Genomic DNA, 17,639 nt, shown 5'->3' on the forward strand with positions numbered 1-17,639 from the left:
CCAAATAAATGTATAATTTATCTTTAAGCTTGACAACTAGATTTAGACTAGGAAATACATTTGTCTTCATTATTTTGTCAGTCATGGGTGATGAAGTAAGATTAGACTAAGAAATATAAACAGTATTGATATTACAGACACATTCCTGTATATACTATGTTTATTTCATGGTACTCTAAGACAGAGGCTGGCATTAAGTACCAGATACAGAATATTCCTAGTCTGTGGACCAGGAGACAAAATGGAAATTATTTTATTTACGTTAAGTTTAAGAATTACTGATAGAATTCCTCTAGCATATGATTTTAACTAAGCAAATTCACATACTATAAAAGCATTTCTAAAACTTATGAGATCCTTCACTTATAATGGGCCTTTTAGTATGTCATTATATTGCAGATTGAACCATCTGATTGAGTAAAAGGTAGACCTTCAATTTTATAGTTACACTATACAGGTTTTGATATATAAACATTTTAGTTCGCCCCTGCATTAAGAACCCCAAATTTTACTCAAACTACAGTTTGAGTTCTGAAAATATATACATTAGTACCTGGGTATGCAAGTTTAATTTTTTATGAGAGTTCATAAACCAAAATGCTTGTATACTAAAACAATTTTTCCCATAAAAAATAAAAAGAAATTTTATGCATTCCACTCATCCATAAATACACTCAGTTTTATCATTTTTTTAATGTAATTTAGTAAAAATATTAAAACCTCTAACATCAGAAATGAATATTAATGAATCATTCATAATGAAAAATAAAGATATTTACAAATCAAGTCGCACTTTACCTTTGAGGAGAGTCGTGGCTAACTGGAGGGACACTTGTTCATCTTTTTTTTACACTCTTGATACTCTCTTTTCAAAAAGAATTTTATCTATAGAAGACTGCATTTTCCTTTTCTTTAAAATGTTAAGAAAATTAAATATTGCATTTTCATTAAATAGTTTCGCTGCCAGCTCTATCGAAGCCTCATCTTGGAGATGTCTGTCTGTAAGATTTTGCAGAGTTCCCCCCTCCACTCTTAACAATTCCCTAATTTCAGTTAAAGCTTCAGGTTTGTCACTTTCCCCCCTCTCCTCCGCCATTGAAATCTCCTCCATATTCTCTTGATGTTGCACTTATGCTCCTTTGATACCATTGCTTTTTCACAAACAGTGTTTTTGGTAATTGCATCACCTTACTGCTTGTCATAGATACTTGTCATAAATCCAGATAAGTAGAAGCCTTTCAGCATTAAGAAGATGTTGCTGTTGATTCATCAATGTCAGCACTGGTTCTAATGCTTTGATATCTTTTGAATTGCCCAGAATTTTAACTTTACCATTCGTGGATATTGCAGTATGAATGTATAGTTTTTGCAGGTCAGCCACACGCATAATCTTTTCCTACTTACAGTCTTTCTTAATCATCTTGGGAGACATGGTCACGATACTGTTAACTTTATAACGCAGAACAAAATATCTATGATAAACAATAGTGATCATAACCCACAAATTGTAGAAAAAACAATTCAAAAGACGCTTGCACGAGATGATTCTTCTATTGCTGTTGTTTGGAGAGTGAAAGCGTTAGGCTCTGAGCAATTGGGGTGCGAGGTTTTGGGAAAATAAACGTGCTAAAATCATTTGATCATATCTCGGGTGAAATATGTGTACTGTGTGACTGAATTTTGCGCATTGCATGCTAGTCCCATTAATACTTGTCCACATAATGCGCTTATGGAGCGAAATTCTTGCTCGCGGACTGATGCAATGCTCGTAAACTGATTTGAATTTGTATGCTTGTATACTGATTTGATCGTACTCAAAGTTACTCGTGAACGGAGGTACTGCAGTACTGGTTTGAAATGCGTAGGGGAATTATCTGTGATAGTTGTTAACAGAAGGGGAAGTGTATAGAAGTACTTGATATAGGTTATTACTGTAGTTTAGATACAAAAACATTAGATGCTGACAAAATTACTTTATTGCAGCATTTTTCCCGTATCATCATATCTGAATTAATAGCTCAGAGAATCATAAGGATCTAGGCAAAGTGCAGATTTAAGCGAATAATCAAATTGTAGTCTAACAATATCTAGCTTGTGCAAACTTTTGATATAACAGAAGCTATGTATTATATCAGCTGTAGCAATGTCTTTCAAGTGTATTGTACTGAAAAGTTGCTAATTTTGATAGCTTCCCTTGTCTCTTCCAAATTTTGTAATGAATATGCATTTCAATAGTTATCCCATGATTGTTTATAATCAACATACTTAGTACTTTGTAGGAAAAATAAGTATGTCTAAGGTTTACTCTAATACTACAGTACAGGAATATGTCCATTCTCTACCTCACAGGCCATCTATGTCCCAGCTGATGATTTGACTGATCCTGCCCCAGCCACTACATTTGCCCATCTCGATGCCACTACAGTTTTATCGAGAGGTATTGCAGAGTTGGGAATTTACCCAGCTGTTGATCCTTTAGATTCCACATCAAGAATTATGGATCCAAATGTCATTGGTGCTGATCATTATTCAACTGCTCGAGGAGTCCAGAAAATCTTGCAGGTATTTTGTGACAGATTAATGGGAAAATAGGTTATATATTTCTATTTCAACCATAATGGAGAATTTATTTTCACTGTTCTTGTCAAACTACCCAAATAATGTGTCATTTGTCTAGTTTTCCTATTTGCTTTGCTCTTGGAGGGTTATTGTAGCCCAATCCTCTACCTTAGTAGTTGATATAAGTCACTGATAAACTTTGCTGTAATTGCACTTGCCATTTTGCCTTTTTGTCATAGTAAGTTTTATTCATTGGTATTAGTCCTAGTTCTAAAACTCATTATTGAAGGGGAGATTTTTTGTTTTTATTTGAAGAAAATCTAACATTCAGAGTAATTCTAAAGAAAGTCTCTCACTAATGAAACCTTTAACCCCTTCGCCTCTTTGACGTCAGTATACGTCAAAACATGCTTGATAATACACACGGTGACGTCTTCTTTACTATTATTATCATTATAATTATTATTATTATTATTATCATCATTATTATTATAATTTTCATAAGCTACAAAAGAGAATAGCACATGGCTGTATATCACACAAGTTCATGCTCGGGGAAATTTCATTAGAATATCTCCTCTCCTTAATATTAGCCCCTCCTCCTCTTGTCTTCAGCCAACCAACATGTCGTCCTGATGTAATTCCTCATTGGCAGCTTCTACTTTCTGTGAGTGATATACCAAAGAAATATTACCTTAGAGGTATCAACAGAGTTCTTACCTCTGGAGTGAATACCCCGAGAGATTTCATGCATAATTCAGGGACGTGATAATAACAAGCCATGGGATTTTAGCCTTTATTTCTGAATATGTAAGGGCTATTTTAGTCTTTTTATGTTACCATAAAGTAATTACACCACTCTCTCAAGCCACTAATGACATTCCCTACTTTAGCCATTACTCAACCCCCCCCCCCCACTGACAACCCGAATTGGGAGACTGTCATCCTACCACCAACCAAAATACTTACGATTCTAGTCCTTATTCACGATTATATAAGGGATTTTGACATAGGAAAAATCTATTTTTGGGTGAGATGGCCATGTCGTCTTGATGGAAGTTCCTCAAAGGCAGTTTCTATTTGGGATATTTCTGCAAGTGATATACCAGAGAGTTTTACCTGTAGAGGTATCACAGGGTTCTATCCCCTGGAGCAAATATCCTTAGAGATGTCGTGTATGAAATAGGGATGTGTTTAAAACAAGCCACGGCTATCCTTCCTCGAATAGAGTTAACCTTATCTTGAAGAATTTGGGATAGAATTGGATACGTGAGAGAGGGCTGTTACAACTCCAATCCCAGTGTGCTGTAAACATGTTCGCTGATTCTCCATTCCAGCAGCAGTCATCACATGATGCGAGGCCTCACACTGAGAATTGGGAGGGGATGAAACGTAACGGGCGAGTCCATCAGGACGACAAGGATATCTCACCCAAATATAGATTTTTCCTACAATAAAATCCCTTTATTTGGGCTCGAGCCATGTTGTACTGATGGAAGTGTACCAGAGAATTAGCATTCTCAGTTGTGGCCAATTGGAGTTTTTAACCCATTTGAGTTCTTTGACATTTCACTAATTATAGGACAAAATTCTATCTATAAATAGTGTGTCATAAATAAATGTTTATGCACTTCCCCATAGCAGTTGGGACGACAGCCCCAGGCTATGAATAGCTTAAGCGAGTTTTTTGTAAATTGCATTGAAACAAAATAATTATCTCCACAGTCCTACTCACTGTGAATAATACCTCTGTTCTGATTTATCAGACAAAAGTCAGTAAGAGGGGTTAAAAAAAGGAGGTACACTTATTTTTTATTTTAGGTACAGAAGGTCCATATAAAGGAAATGTAAAAAGAACTATAATCTTTTATTTGTTTTAAAGTTTATATATGTAACATTAATTGGTGCAACAATATTTACTTTTAATTTGTGCAGGAAACCAGAAGTTTTCACCCCAGAATTGTGTAATAGAGTAATATAAGAACATTTCATATGATATATCCGTTAACACACATTGCAGATAAGAATATTATTCCACCTGCGCTATGTGGACTATAAAATTCTCAATTATACAGTCCATAAGAGTCCATACATAACACTGAAAAGCTGGTTTAATCACACTACCAGCGGCCACCACAATGTGTTTAATCTTTTCCAATTGATGCAAGTAATGTTTAAAACACACTTGAAGATTTCCATCCTGTATAAGGTTGTAAGCCTTCGAAGGACATATACTGGAAGAAGTTAAGGAAGAGGCAACTATCGGGGTCAGTCCCTCTCATAAAATAGAGGAGTTTGGACCTTAGCTGTTTCAAAGAGAGATTAGACCTGTTGTTTTCCCTTTAAATAGTTGTCCACCTTTAAAGGCCCCACTCTATAACAGGTAGGCCTTAAAGCATTCCACATGGCAAAGAAAAGGGTCTTCCTTTAGAGGAACGATCTTCCAGGGCCCCCAACGTTTTGTGGGAAGTTCATTTTTAGCCAAGAATGCAGGTCCCGGGTAAAGATTTACTTCCTCAGATTCTGCGAATTCAATGTGGCCATCATCTTCTAACTCTAGCACCACAAGCCATAACAAGCAAAAAGATCAATTTCTGAGTGAGATCCCTCAAAGAGGTAGTGCCGTTATCTATTGAGGAGGCAAGACTTTGTCCAACGACTATGAGATGGCCATGGGAAGAGCATTTGGTTTCAATTTAGGACAAGCCTTCGGGATCTTATTGAATAGTTCACTATCGAGTTCTATATCAAAAGTGTAAGCGATAGGTCTAGTTAGTGCCAATTTACATAAGGCAATAGTTGTCTAGGCCAAACCTTGTTCATGAAGTGATATAAAGAATGACATACAGATGTCCATAGTAATTGAGGAAGGCTCATGTACTTTAACAAACTCCACCCATTTTTTTCCAGGAAGACAAGTATTGTCTTTGTGTAGTAGCGGACTTGTATTCTTCTATAAAATCAATCCTCTCCTTCGCAACTCCGAAGTTTCTTTTAGGCGCTAGGGCAAGAAAATCATGAGGTTTTTCGTTGTCCAGGAGGAAGCGAAGACAGACATCTATTGAACATCCTGGGACGGCAATGGAGTCAGTAGAGAGATCTGGTGAGGTTTGAGTTCCAGAACAAGAGGGTACCCATGACTCTTGGGTCAACTTGAGGCCGCTAGTGCTGCTGTCCTTTGAAAGTCCGTAATTTGTTCAGGACTGTAATTAGTAGGTTGAATGGTTGAAGGGGTTAATTACTGCAATGTAATTTTTCAGTGGCTACTTTCCTATTGATAAAGGTAGAAGAGACCTTTTAGTTATGGTAATTAGCTCTTCTAGGAGGACACTCCAAGATCAAACCATTGTTCTGTAGTCTTGGATAAAGGTAGAAGACACTTTTTAGTTATGGTAATTAGCTCTTCTAGGAGGACACTCCAAGATCAAACCATTGTTCTGTAGTCTTGGATAAAGGTAGAAGACACTTTTTAGTTATGGTAATTAGCTCTTCTAGGAGGACACTCCAAGATCAAACCATTGTTCTGTAGTCTTGGATAGTGCCTCTGTAGCATGGACTTCGACTGTCTTGGTTTAAAGTTCTCTTGCTTGAGAGTACACTCTGGCACACTATTCTATCTTATTTATCTTCCTCTTTATTTTTTGAAAAATTTGTTTTAGTTTAAATAAGAAATACTTATTGTAATGTTGTTACTGTTCTTAAAATATATTATTCTTCCTTGTTTCCTTTCCTCACTAGGCAGCTTAGTAAGTAATACTACTACTACTACTACTACTACTACTACTACTACTACTACTACTACTACTAATAATAATAATAATAATAATAATAATAATAATAATAATAATTATAATTACAATTATAGTTAATAAAAATAATCATAATTATAATTATTATTATAATGAGGTAAATGTGAGACCACTTGTTCCAATCCAGTGACATCGCATCTGTCCCCGCCACTTCCGGATCTAAGTTCGGTGCTAAATACCGGGGAAGCTATTTGTTGAAGCTTATCGCAAAGAGATCTATTTTCAGTTCATGGACTTGCTCTAGGATGAAACAGAATGATTTTGCATCTAGAGACCATTCTGTTTCCAGAGGCTTGGATCTTGATAGGGCGTCCGCCCTCATGTTATGAACTCCTTCTAAGTGTACCGCTGAGATATGCCAATTTCTCCGCTTTGCCAAGGTGAGAATGGATAAAATTAGGAGGTTGATCTAAGGAGACCTTCAACCCTGTCTGTTGATGTAGTGGACTGTCATTTTGCTGTCGAGAACTAATTTGACGTGTGATTTTTTTTTTTTTTTGTAGTTCAGTCTCTTCAGTGTTAGAAACACTGCCATGGGTTTCAGAATGTTGATATGGAATTTCTGAAAAGTTGCTGACCACTGACCCTGTATCTTCTTGGAAGGGGAATATCACAGAATGATAGGGATACTGTAGAGGGACGTGAGTCAACAAGCTCTTGGCAATGGACCACGACTTGAACTGTTTGCACAGTAAAGCCAGGGGTTTGTGGGAAAGATCTCTCCGAGCATTTGATGCCCCTCTTTTCCAGACTCTGTTGGCATCCTTGAGTCTTGCTTTTAGAGTTAGGTCTGTCACGGTTGGAAACTGCAGCAATCCTACGACTCTTTCCTGATGACGTCTGGTGATTACTTTTGATTGAAGTAGGCACTTGACTGAGTTTGCCATATCCTTCCTCTTGTGTTGAGGTAGAGATAAGATATGTGACTTTAGATGCTAAGGCGGCAAGAGAGATGATCCCTATATAGGATCAAATCCCTTTACCTATTTAGGAGTAGGCTGACAGAAACCTCAAGCTGGCCAGTCTAGATATATAGCAATCAAGGGGTCCTCAAATGCCAGAGAATATCAGACTTGGCAAAGGAACTGTAGTTCCACAGCCAGGGAGAAAATTTAGCCTAACTAGGAAGGTGAAGAGGCAGCCGGCCTACCAGGAGGTGGCTGCTGAGGCGGCAGGGAGAAGTAACCCAATCTAGGATTATTCTCCTGCCAACCCGAGAATAGACTTAACAGTCTTCCCAGGTTGGCTCATCCAGGTATAGAGCAACTGAGGTCTCCACAAATGCCGGGGAGAACGAAGTCTAACAGGGAGAAGGAGTTAAGGGACCTTAGAAAATGGGAAGGTCGCAGGAGAGGAAGGCCCAATTACTGTATTAAAAAAACAATCCGAAGTCATTCCAAGGGATCTACAGTAAGTAGGCACAGAGAACGAGTCTCCCAACTGTCTGCCACTTAGCCAAGACTAAGGAAGATAGCCTAGAAGAAGGGCAAGGCAGCAAGGAGGCCTACCTGTCGATATAAGAACAGAATTAGTTTCGTTTTAAGAGAAACAACAGAATGTAGGTAAAGGGAAAAAGTTCCCACAACCAGTGCTGCATATCTAAAAACTAACGCTAAGTAGATAGAGTGGAAACTGTCGACCTAGGCCAACTGTGTTCATCCATCTACAACTCCCAGGGGAATCCCTTCAAGAAGGCAGTGCCCATTTATCATGTATCAATAGAAACGGAGGAATGCCAACTGTCACAAGAACCATGTGGTCCAGTGGCAAGAAGGGAGGGAAGGAAGGGAGGAGGAGACAGAGTACAGTAATAGCTAGCCTAGACCATAGGCTAGCCTGGGCCATCGGCTGGGTAAGAAAATCATGCCGTAAAGCAAATGTCTAAGGTAGAATAATAAAACAATGTAAAAGCATATAAGTAACATTCTTTAACAAGGTTAGTAATAAAATACACATAGAACACTGAGCAATTTGGACGAATGAGCAACTGGCTTCGGGCATGCGGCAGCGACGAAATAGAAACACGCATCGCTGAAGAAACAAGTGAGAAATAAGATATTCTCCACAAAAAAACACAGATTGTACTCAACTTAACCGATGAAGAATAAGCAGGGGCATCCACAATTCAAACACACAAAAAATTTGAAAAGGAAAGAGAAAATCCCAAGTAAGCAACAATATGGCTGTTGCAAGAAGGAATGGAGAACCAGCGATTGTTTTACAGTAACACAGTGATATCGGAGTTGTACTGGCTCTCCCACGTATACAATCCTTTCCCGTATCCTCCGAGACAAAGTTAACTTTATTCGGGGATAGTTGTGGTTGTTTTAAACGCGTCCCTGTTACATACATATCTTTCGGGATATTCGCACTGGAGGTTGTAATTCTGTGATACTTCCATAGGTAAAATTCTCTGGTATATCACTCGCATAAATATTCCATGTAGAAAGCTGCCTAGAGGAACTTCCATCAGGACAACAATGCTCGAGACCTAAAGATATATATATATATATATATATATATATATATATATATATATATATATATATATATATATATATATATATATATATATATATATATATATATATATATATATACGGATTTTGAGCGAAGCGAAAAATCTATTTTTGGGTGAGATAGCCATGGCGTCCTGATGGAAGGTTCCTTTTTGGTAGCTTCCTTGGGTATATAACTACTAAATATTCCCAGAGAATTTAACCACAGGTTATCACAGAATTCTAACTTCTGGAGCGAGTATCCTAAAGGTTTCCCTTTAAGATATCGTATATCAACAGGGGACGCATGTATTAACGCGCCACATAGCTATCTACACCCTACATAGAGTTAACACTTCGATGTGTAGGGGCAGAGAATAGCTGGGGAGCCGTTCCACAGCTAATCTCGTTCGTGGCTACTTTTGGTACTCGAGACGTAAACAAACGGGCGCCATTGCTAAATGACGTCACGTCCGTCCTCATCCTTCGTTTAGTAGCTTGCCTTACAAGTCGGATTTTTCCCTGTGCGTACTTTATCGACTTGCATCTTAGCCATGTCTCTACCCTCGGCCTCGCCTTCTTCTGGAAAGTTGAGTACAAGGTTCCAGTATTGTTTAAATAAGCTCTGACCGTAAAGTAACTTTTACTTTTCGAGATATTTGATGTTTTGTGGCAGAGCTGTGCCTCGACCGGACCCGCCATTTTATGGCGTCGCTGTTGTTTTGCATGCCTTATTTAGCTAGCCTCAACAGCGTTTTCCGGCCTCATTAACTAATCGATACTATTAGTTATTTAGTCTTCATAGCTAGGAACTTTATATATCGTGTTTTGACGCCTTGTTATCGGTCATCATCTGACCCCATACCAGTTCGCTAGTCTAGCCCCTAGGCCAGAGCGCCTAACATCAGTGTTCATGCATGATATATTTCAGTGATCCTAGGTTTAATTATGAAGATAGTGGCATTATTTTACAATACTATTGACTGAGATGCAAGTTATATACCCAAGGAAGCTACCAAAAAGGAACCTTCCATCAGGACGCCATGGCTTGAGCCCAAATATATATATATATATATATATATATATATATATATATATATATATATATATATATATATATATATATATATTTGGGCTTAGGCCATGTCGTCCTGATGGAAGTTCCTTCATTAGTAGCTTCCTAGGTATATTTGACTACAGTGATATATCCCAGAGAATTTACCAAAGGTATCCAGAATTCTAACTCCTGGAGCGAATATCCCTTAAAATTTAAAAAGGGATATCGCGTAATATCAGAGGACGTATTCTTGACACGTCTCATAGCTATCTGCACCCCTAATAGCGCTTTCGCTTCGAGGGGAAAAGTGGCAAGAATATAGGAGTCGTTAAAAAGGCGACGCTCCTACCGTACTGTAAATAGTGCGACAAATCGCCACCGCGCGGCGCCACCAAGCCATTCTTTCTGCAGTAGCTTTGTTGACCGGTGTTATCCCATGTTATCTCTTGCTATTATGGAGTTTATTTGTCGCTATGATGTCTTCACCAGCCTCATCTGCTTCTGGAAAGTTAAGTAATGTCTTTGAATTGTGTAAATGTAAGCTCTTGCCAGTTTTGCTCTTTGATTGAGATCGTAATTAACGTAACAAGAGCTGTTGCCAGCCGGATGGCGTCATGGACGCGGTCGTTCTCTCTTGTACATTTAGTTAGCCAGAACGACTTTCCCGGCATTATTTGCTTTAATAACTTTAGCTATTTAGAAATTTAGCTAGGGATTTTTATATTATGTCATTGTTGTCGTGGATTTGGCTATTTATGATCGAGCCTCACGAGTGCTAGGCTTCCTAGCCTAGGCACCTACACACTTCATGCATGATATAACCTTCCTGGTAAAGTTATTTGAAGCTCAGGCAATATTTTATACAATTAAGATATTACTGCATAAAATTTTCCTCTTCCAAGATAGTATACAAGAGAGTTTCGGTGAACGATTGTCCATGCTCCTAGGCTACTAGCCTAGGGGCTTTAGTATACTTTCATAGATGTCCCCATTGCTCTTGTATTGCCTTTTAAGGGGAGACTGACACCTCCTATACCTTTCAAGTCGATACTAATCTCCTAGGAGATTTAAGAGCAATCCCCCTTCCCTCTGATTAGCCTAGGCTATCTTCAGTTAGCTTTGCTGTGAACTGAGTTCTGGCAAAATTTTACTGGGGTGTTTCATTTCTTTCTCTTAACCACTGAGTCAGTTTTTGAGCTTAGAACGGGACATCAGAGTAATAAGTCTGTGTTAGGCATATTACTGTCTTGGTGAAATGATTTCCCAAGTCAGGTTAAGCTGTCTTTACAGGAGGCTAGACCTCCCCAGACCTTACGCGGAGTTTTTGTATGACAATTCCTCCTTCCTTGGTCTAGCACACAGTCCTGTGCTGGTAGATCTTAGACCGAAGAAATTATTTCTTCCTTGCCTAAGGTCTCTGGTACGAGATTCTGTTCTCTTGCGAGATTGTGTCCTGTGTGTCGCTTTCTCACTTGACTAACCCAACCTGGGGAAATGATTTCCCCTACTTGAGGTTTCTTTACGAGATCAGAATCCTTCAAGTTAGGTAGTGCCTTCGGGTATTACCTTACTTATACGACACTTACCCCTTCCCCTCTGTCTCTTTTGTGTTGGATGAGCCATCACCCTCCCTGGCCATCATTCTACATTTGACACTATGGGTAATCTGAAGTACTGGCCTGAGGTTCCCTGTCTGCCGCCGGCTGAGCCGGCTGCCAACAGGTACCCTCATATTCTTTAGAGTGTTCTTCAGTCCTCCCTTGGACTGCCTTCCATAGCCCGTATGTATGGGATATGGTTGTGTGGAAGCCCAAATATAATTCCCCCTTCCACTTGAACCCTCATTCTGGATGTAGGCCGGCAAGGCTGAGTCTTTGCCTTCCTCCATCCTCTCTTTTTCTCTGCCTTTCCTTATACTGGGCCAGCCGCCGGCAGCCATATTGGTTGTCTGTCGGCCGGCAGTTGCTCTGCCGCCACTTGCTGTATGTGTCGCTGATCGACGACCCAATGACAGTTGACATACTATGGCTGGCTGCCGGCAACCAAGTAGTCGGCCGGCAGCCGGCCACCCAAATTCTAGACATTTGCCGCCGGGCCCTACTTGATAGAGGGATCCTTCGGCTGCCGACCGGCAGAGCCGCTGCTGGCGACCTGCCGCCCATTTCTCTGAAGACAGTAACTGCTTTCAATAGCCCAGAATAGGCCAGCATATGCCGGCAGGCCCGGCAGGACTGACGGCATGCCGCCGACAGTCAGTGCTGTAGCCCAAAAATTTTTTCCAACCTACTAGGTGCTTCATGGGCAGCCTATTGTGAGACCAACACATATAAGAGAGCGATTCTCTCTACCATTTAATGGTTATCAACCATTATTTTAATCCCAAATATTGAACCTAGAAGATTGTGTTAAGAAGACACTTTATATCAAAGGATATCATCTTCCCCTAAAATTCGTTAAGAATTTAGTGTTCAATATCGGAGGAGGTCATAGCAATGGGCTGGACAGGAAACACAAGTTGGTGTCTTTCCTATTTTCTAGCTTACTTTATCCAAGCTAATATTATTAAAAATATGTATGCTGAAATCTGAGAATTTCACCAAATACTTATATGCTTTTCTTTCTTTACAGGAGGAGCATCCCGAGTGCGGGAACAACTTTTGTAGGGTCGTAGTAAGAACTTCTACGGCCATGACATGTGCAGGGCCCATGCTCGCTGCGCAGTCACCAAGGGGGCTCTCAAGTACTGGGACCCACAGGTATGTACCGTTTGTGATAAACTGGTGAAAGAGGCTTTTGATGACCAAAAGTCTACTGAGTCAAGGGACGCAGCAAGAGAGACGCTGCAAAAATGGGTCAGGGGTGTTCAGAAGAACACCTCTGGCCCATACCTTCCTAATGAGAGGATGAGGGCTTGTCTTTTCCCTAGGGCATCTTAGGATGCAATCACTCCCCAGGCTCAACCTGAGATTCCCCTAGTTCAGATTCCGGTAGAACCTGACGTATCGGATGCCTTGCAGGGCATCCAATTGGAGGACAACATGTCTGTTGTCTCGGAGGAGACTGAGAACAATCTCCTAGTGGAGGAACTGGATCAGGAGGATGACGTACCTCCTGAGGCTGAATTCGAGAAAACCGAAACGATTCCGGTATCATCAGCCACGGTGACTGAGCCGGTGCCTTCGACTTCTTCCACTGTACCCCAGTTAGATTCATCACGAGTACGTTGCACTGGCTGCTGTCTATGATGCAGGACATTCAGAAGAAATCATCCGAGAAAGAAGCTTCTCTTCGGACGGAAATGCATCAGCTAGTTGTAACACGTTTAGCCCCGAAGAAGCTAAACGTCAAGGATCTCCCCGCTTTCTCTGACGTCAACCCCTGGAGGTACGCAGAGCATAGGCCATTGTGGGGGGGGGGGGGAGATTTTCCTCTCAGAGAAACTGGGCACTGTCCCAGTAGAGGAAATCGAGTTTTGGCCCAGCAAAGGGGCCTGTCCGGATTGCTATGTCCGTTTGAGGACGGAACCTGCATCCAAAAAGGAGACAGAGCCGAAGGAGACCGTTGCCCTAGAACTCTCTAAGGCCCAGGCCTTATATAAAACCACCTTGAAGGAGAGGGCCTTTACTAGTTCCAAGGTGCCGGCTCTCAGCAAAAAGCACCCGTCCTTTATTTCTGACCCCAAACGTGCCTTTTCCTTTATGGACAAAGGGTTTAAGGCAGCCTTAAAGGCAGTCGAGGCTGGGAAACCTTGCCCTACACTGGAAGAGTGTAGACCCTTTTCCCTTGCCTTTCCATCAGACGATGCAGACTGGAAGGATGTCCACAACACCTTCACAGTCGGGAAGCTTGAGGCAGATATTGCCAGACGACAGTTCGGCGAAGACCTCCCGAAGTTGTCAGACTTTCTCCTGCGCAGGGAACAGGAGACAAAAGAACGTCTTGCTGCTTCCATGTCTCTGCAGACTGGCCTAGAGACTATGGCAAACATCCCGGACACCCCAGACATGTATATGGTCTTCGCCAAATCTCATTTGGTGACAGTCACCAAGGACCAGTACAATTTTATTAAAGCCTGAAGGGCTTGTAAAGAGTTCGTGTTCGCCTCGGCTGCAGTGAGGCACGAACCAAGGAAGCTGATAGCCTCCAATATCTGGGGAAAAGACCTCTTCCCAAGCGAAGTGGTCAAAGAGGTCGTGGACAAAGCCGCAACGGAGAACAGGAATCTCCTCTCCAAGTCGGGCTTGTCCTCTAAAAGAAAATCTTCAGCTGATGAGGGTCCCCAGCCGAAGAATAAATCGAAACGACCATGAGTGCCCTCTCGGCCAAAAAAACAGCAACAGCTTCCCATGGCCACGGTGCCCCAGACGGTGGCACAACCAACCACCATCTTCCAACTGGTGCCCCAAACGCTGGCGACCTAATCGCCTGTGTTCACCCCAGTCTTCGAAAGGCAGTCAACAACCTTTAGGCCGAGGTCTCGAGGCTCCTTTCGAGTATCCTCTAGACGCCCCTTCAGAGGTAGGGGCAACAAAGGTGGACGTGGCCAAGAGGTAAATCCTCCAACCAGCACTCAAAGTGAGATGCTACCGGTAGGAGAGAGACTTCTCCTCTTCCGGGATCGTTGGACCTTCGATCCCTGGGCCCACAGCCTAATCAAGAACGGACTAGGGTGAAGTTGGAGCTCAACTCAACCAACTTCCCCCAATTTTTCCAACACTCAAACCCCATACTGGAAGAATATGTTCAGGAACTCCTGAACAAAATAGTTATAAGGAAGGTGAAGTCCATCAGATTCCAAGGAAGGCTATTTTGTGTTTCGAAGAAGGACTCAGAAAAGCTCAGTCTCTCTGGACTTATCACCACTCATCAAGTTCATAGTGAACTACAAGTTCAAAATGCTGACGCTTCAACACATAAGGACCCTTTTGCCCAAAAGGGCATACACAGTCTCCATAGACATGACGGATGCGTACCGGCACGTTCCAATCAGCCGTCAAGTTTCCCCCTACCTAGGATTCAAACTACAGAAAAGAAAGTACGTTTTCAGAGCCTTGCCCTTCGGTCTGAACATAGCTCCAAGGGTATTCACTAAGCTTGCGAATGCAGTCATTCATCAACTACGCCTAAAGAGAATTCAGGTGGTAGCCTACCTGGACGACTAGCTGGTGTGGGCAGCATCCGTGGAAGAGTGCATGCAAGCCTCCAAGGAAGTGATCCAGTTCCTGGAACACTTAGGATTCAAGATCAACTTGAAAAAGTCTCGACTATCTCCAGCTCAAAAGTTCCAGTGGCTGGGTGTCCACTGGGACTTGCAGTCACACTGCCTTTCCATTCCATCAAAGAAGAGGAAAGAGATAGCAGGATCTGTCAAAAGACTCCTTCAATCCGCCAGGATATCAAGAAGGCAACAGGAGAGAGTGTTGGGGTCCCTCCAGTTTGCCTCAGTGACAGATCCAGTATTGAGAGCACAATTAAAAGATGCATCAGGAGTTTGGAGAAAATACGCATCAAACGCTCGAAGAGATCTACAAAGACCAATACCAAATTGTCTGCGATCCCTACTCAAGCCATGGTCGGAGGCCAAGAACCTAAAGAGCAAGGTACCTTTGCAACCACCTCCACCGTCAGACACCATTCACACGGATACCTCAAAAGAAGGGTAGGGAGGTCACTCATCATCGGAAAGTCGAAGGAACCTGGTCTCCCTTCTTCAAAACCTTCCACATCAATTTTCTGGAAGCCATGGCAGTTTTTCTCTCTCTGAAGAAACTGAAACTTCGCTGCTCAATCCACATCCGTCTGGTTCTAGACAGCGAAGTCGTAATGAGATGCCTAAACTGACAAGGCTCGAGATCGCCTTACATAAATCAAGTGATACTGGCCATCCTCCGACTAGCGGAGAAGAAGAGATGGCACTTGTCAGCAGTCCACCTTCAAGGGTTCCGCAATGTGACAGCGGACGCTCTATCCAGGATCAACCCGATAGAGTCCGAATGGTCCCTAGACGCAAGATCATTCTCTTTCATGTTACGCAAAGTCCCAGAACTGCAAATAGACCTCTTTGCAACGAGCGACAACAAGAAGCTACCTAGGTACGTAGCCCCGTACGAGTATCCTCTAGCGGAAGCGATGGACTCAATGTCCATAGATTGGAACAGATGGTCCAAGATCTACATATTCCCTCCAACCAACATTCTGCTGAAAGTCCTTGACAAACTGAGATCCTTTCGAGGGACAGCAGCAATAGTGGCCTACAAGTGGTCCAACAGCGTTTGGTTCCCTCTGGTAACGGAACTACGCCTGAAGCTGATCCCGTTGCCGTACCCAGTTCTGACTCAGTAAGTGCTGAAATCGACTGTCTCAGCTTCATCAGAGAAAGCCCAGAACCTTCATCTCATGATTTTCTCGCCTTAGCGGTCAAGAAACGGTTCGGGATTTCTAGGGGCAGTATTAACTTCTTAGAAGAATACAAGTCAAAGTCAACAAGAAGACAATACGAGTCTTCCTGGAAGAAATGGGTGGCCTTTGTCAAGGCGAAGAAACCTAAGGAGATTTCTACGGATTTCTGTTTGTCCTTCTTCATCCATCTTCATGAAGAAGGTTTAGCAGCCAATACGATTACTACATGTAAATCTGCCCTAGCCAGACCAATGCTTTACGCCTTCCAAGTAGACTTTTCTAATGAAATCTTCAACAAGATTCCTAAAGACTGCGCTAAACTTCGGCCCGCAGCTCCTCCAAAGCCCATTTCATGGTCTTTGGATAAAGTTCTTCACTTAGCATCAACTCTGAACAATGAAGATTGCTCACTGAAAGACTTGACTCAAAAGGTGATATTCTTATTTGCACTAGCCTCAGGAGCCAGAGTTAGCGAAATAGTGGCCCTCTCGAGGGATGATGGCCACATTCAGTTCACAAACTGCGGAGAACTGAACCTCTTTCCGGACCCGACGTTTCTCGCCAAGAACGAGCTGCCCACTAAGAGATGGGGTCCCTGGAGAATCTGCCCTCTGAAGGAAGAAGCATCCCTCTGCTCAGTGGAATGCCTAAAGGGCTATCTTCGTAGAACTTCAGACTTTGAGGGAGGTCAGCTTTTCAGGGGAGAGACTTCTGGTTCAATGTTATCCTTGAAACAGATAAGGGCGAAAATCACCTATTTTGTACGCAGAGCGGATCCAGACAGTACACCCGCAGGTCATGATCCGAGAAAAGTTGCTTCGTCTCTGAATTTCTTTCAGACGATGTCGTTTGAAAGCCTTTGTGCTTATACTGGATGGAAGTCATCCAGATTATTCTTCAAACACTACGCGAAGCAATTACAGGAAATAAAATTTCATGTGGTGGCGGCAGGCAGTGTAATAAAACCTGCCGCTTGATTACTGCGAAGAACAATGCACTATTTGGGACTTTTAGTGAAGGGTGTACATGATAGACTCTCAAGGCATATCATGTTGAGTATTGTGTTTAGTGATGACACTATAGACGGTTCTATCTACACAGGTGACATTAAGAATAATAGACTAACACAAGTGCCAGGCATACTTATATGCATAGTGTTCCTAGTAACAACAGAATACATAGTGAAATTTTTATATTTCCCATAGAGTGGCTGGTGTTTCCTTTTCAGGTGAAACTTATTTTATTTCTGTTATTACTGTTTATGCTTTTATGCAGAATTGTTCAGCGTAATATGTAATTGAATACAACTATGATTTC

General features: G+C 41.7%; 1 protein-coding gene across 2 annotated transcripts in view; it reads left to right on the forward strand.

Annotated features, from left to right (window-relative positions):
• Positions 1–17,639, forward strand: part of LOC137640318 (uncharacterized) — a 406,862-nt gene that overhangs the window by 334,902 nt on the left and 54,321 nt on the right. For both annotated transcript variants that reach the window (XM_068372950.1, XM_068372951.1), the window contains exon 9: positions 2,350–2,562. In XM_068372950.1, coding sequence (XP_068229051.1) covers positions 2,350–2,562 — 213 coding nt within the window. The remainder of the gene's footprint in view (positions 1–2,349; positions 2,563–17,639) is intronic.

The sequence above is a fragment of the Palaemon carinicauda genome, chromosome 4, assembly GCF_036898095.1.
Source record: "Palaemon carinicauda isolate YSFRI2023 chromosome 4, ASM3689809v2, whole genome shotgun sequence".
Lineage (NCBI taxonomy): Eukaryota > Metazoa > Arthropoda > Malacostraca > Decapoda > Palaemonidae > Palaemon > Palaemon carinicauda.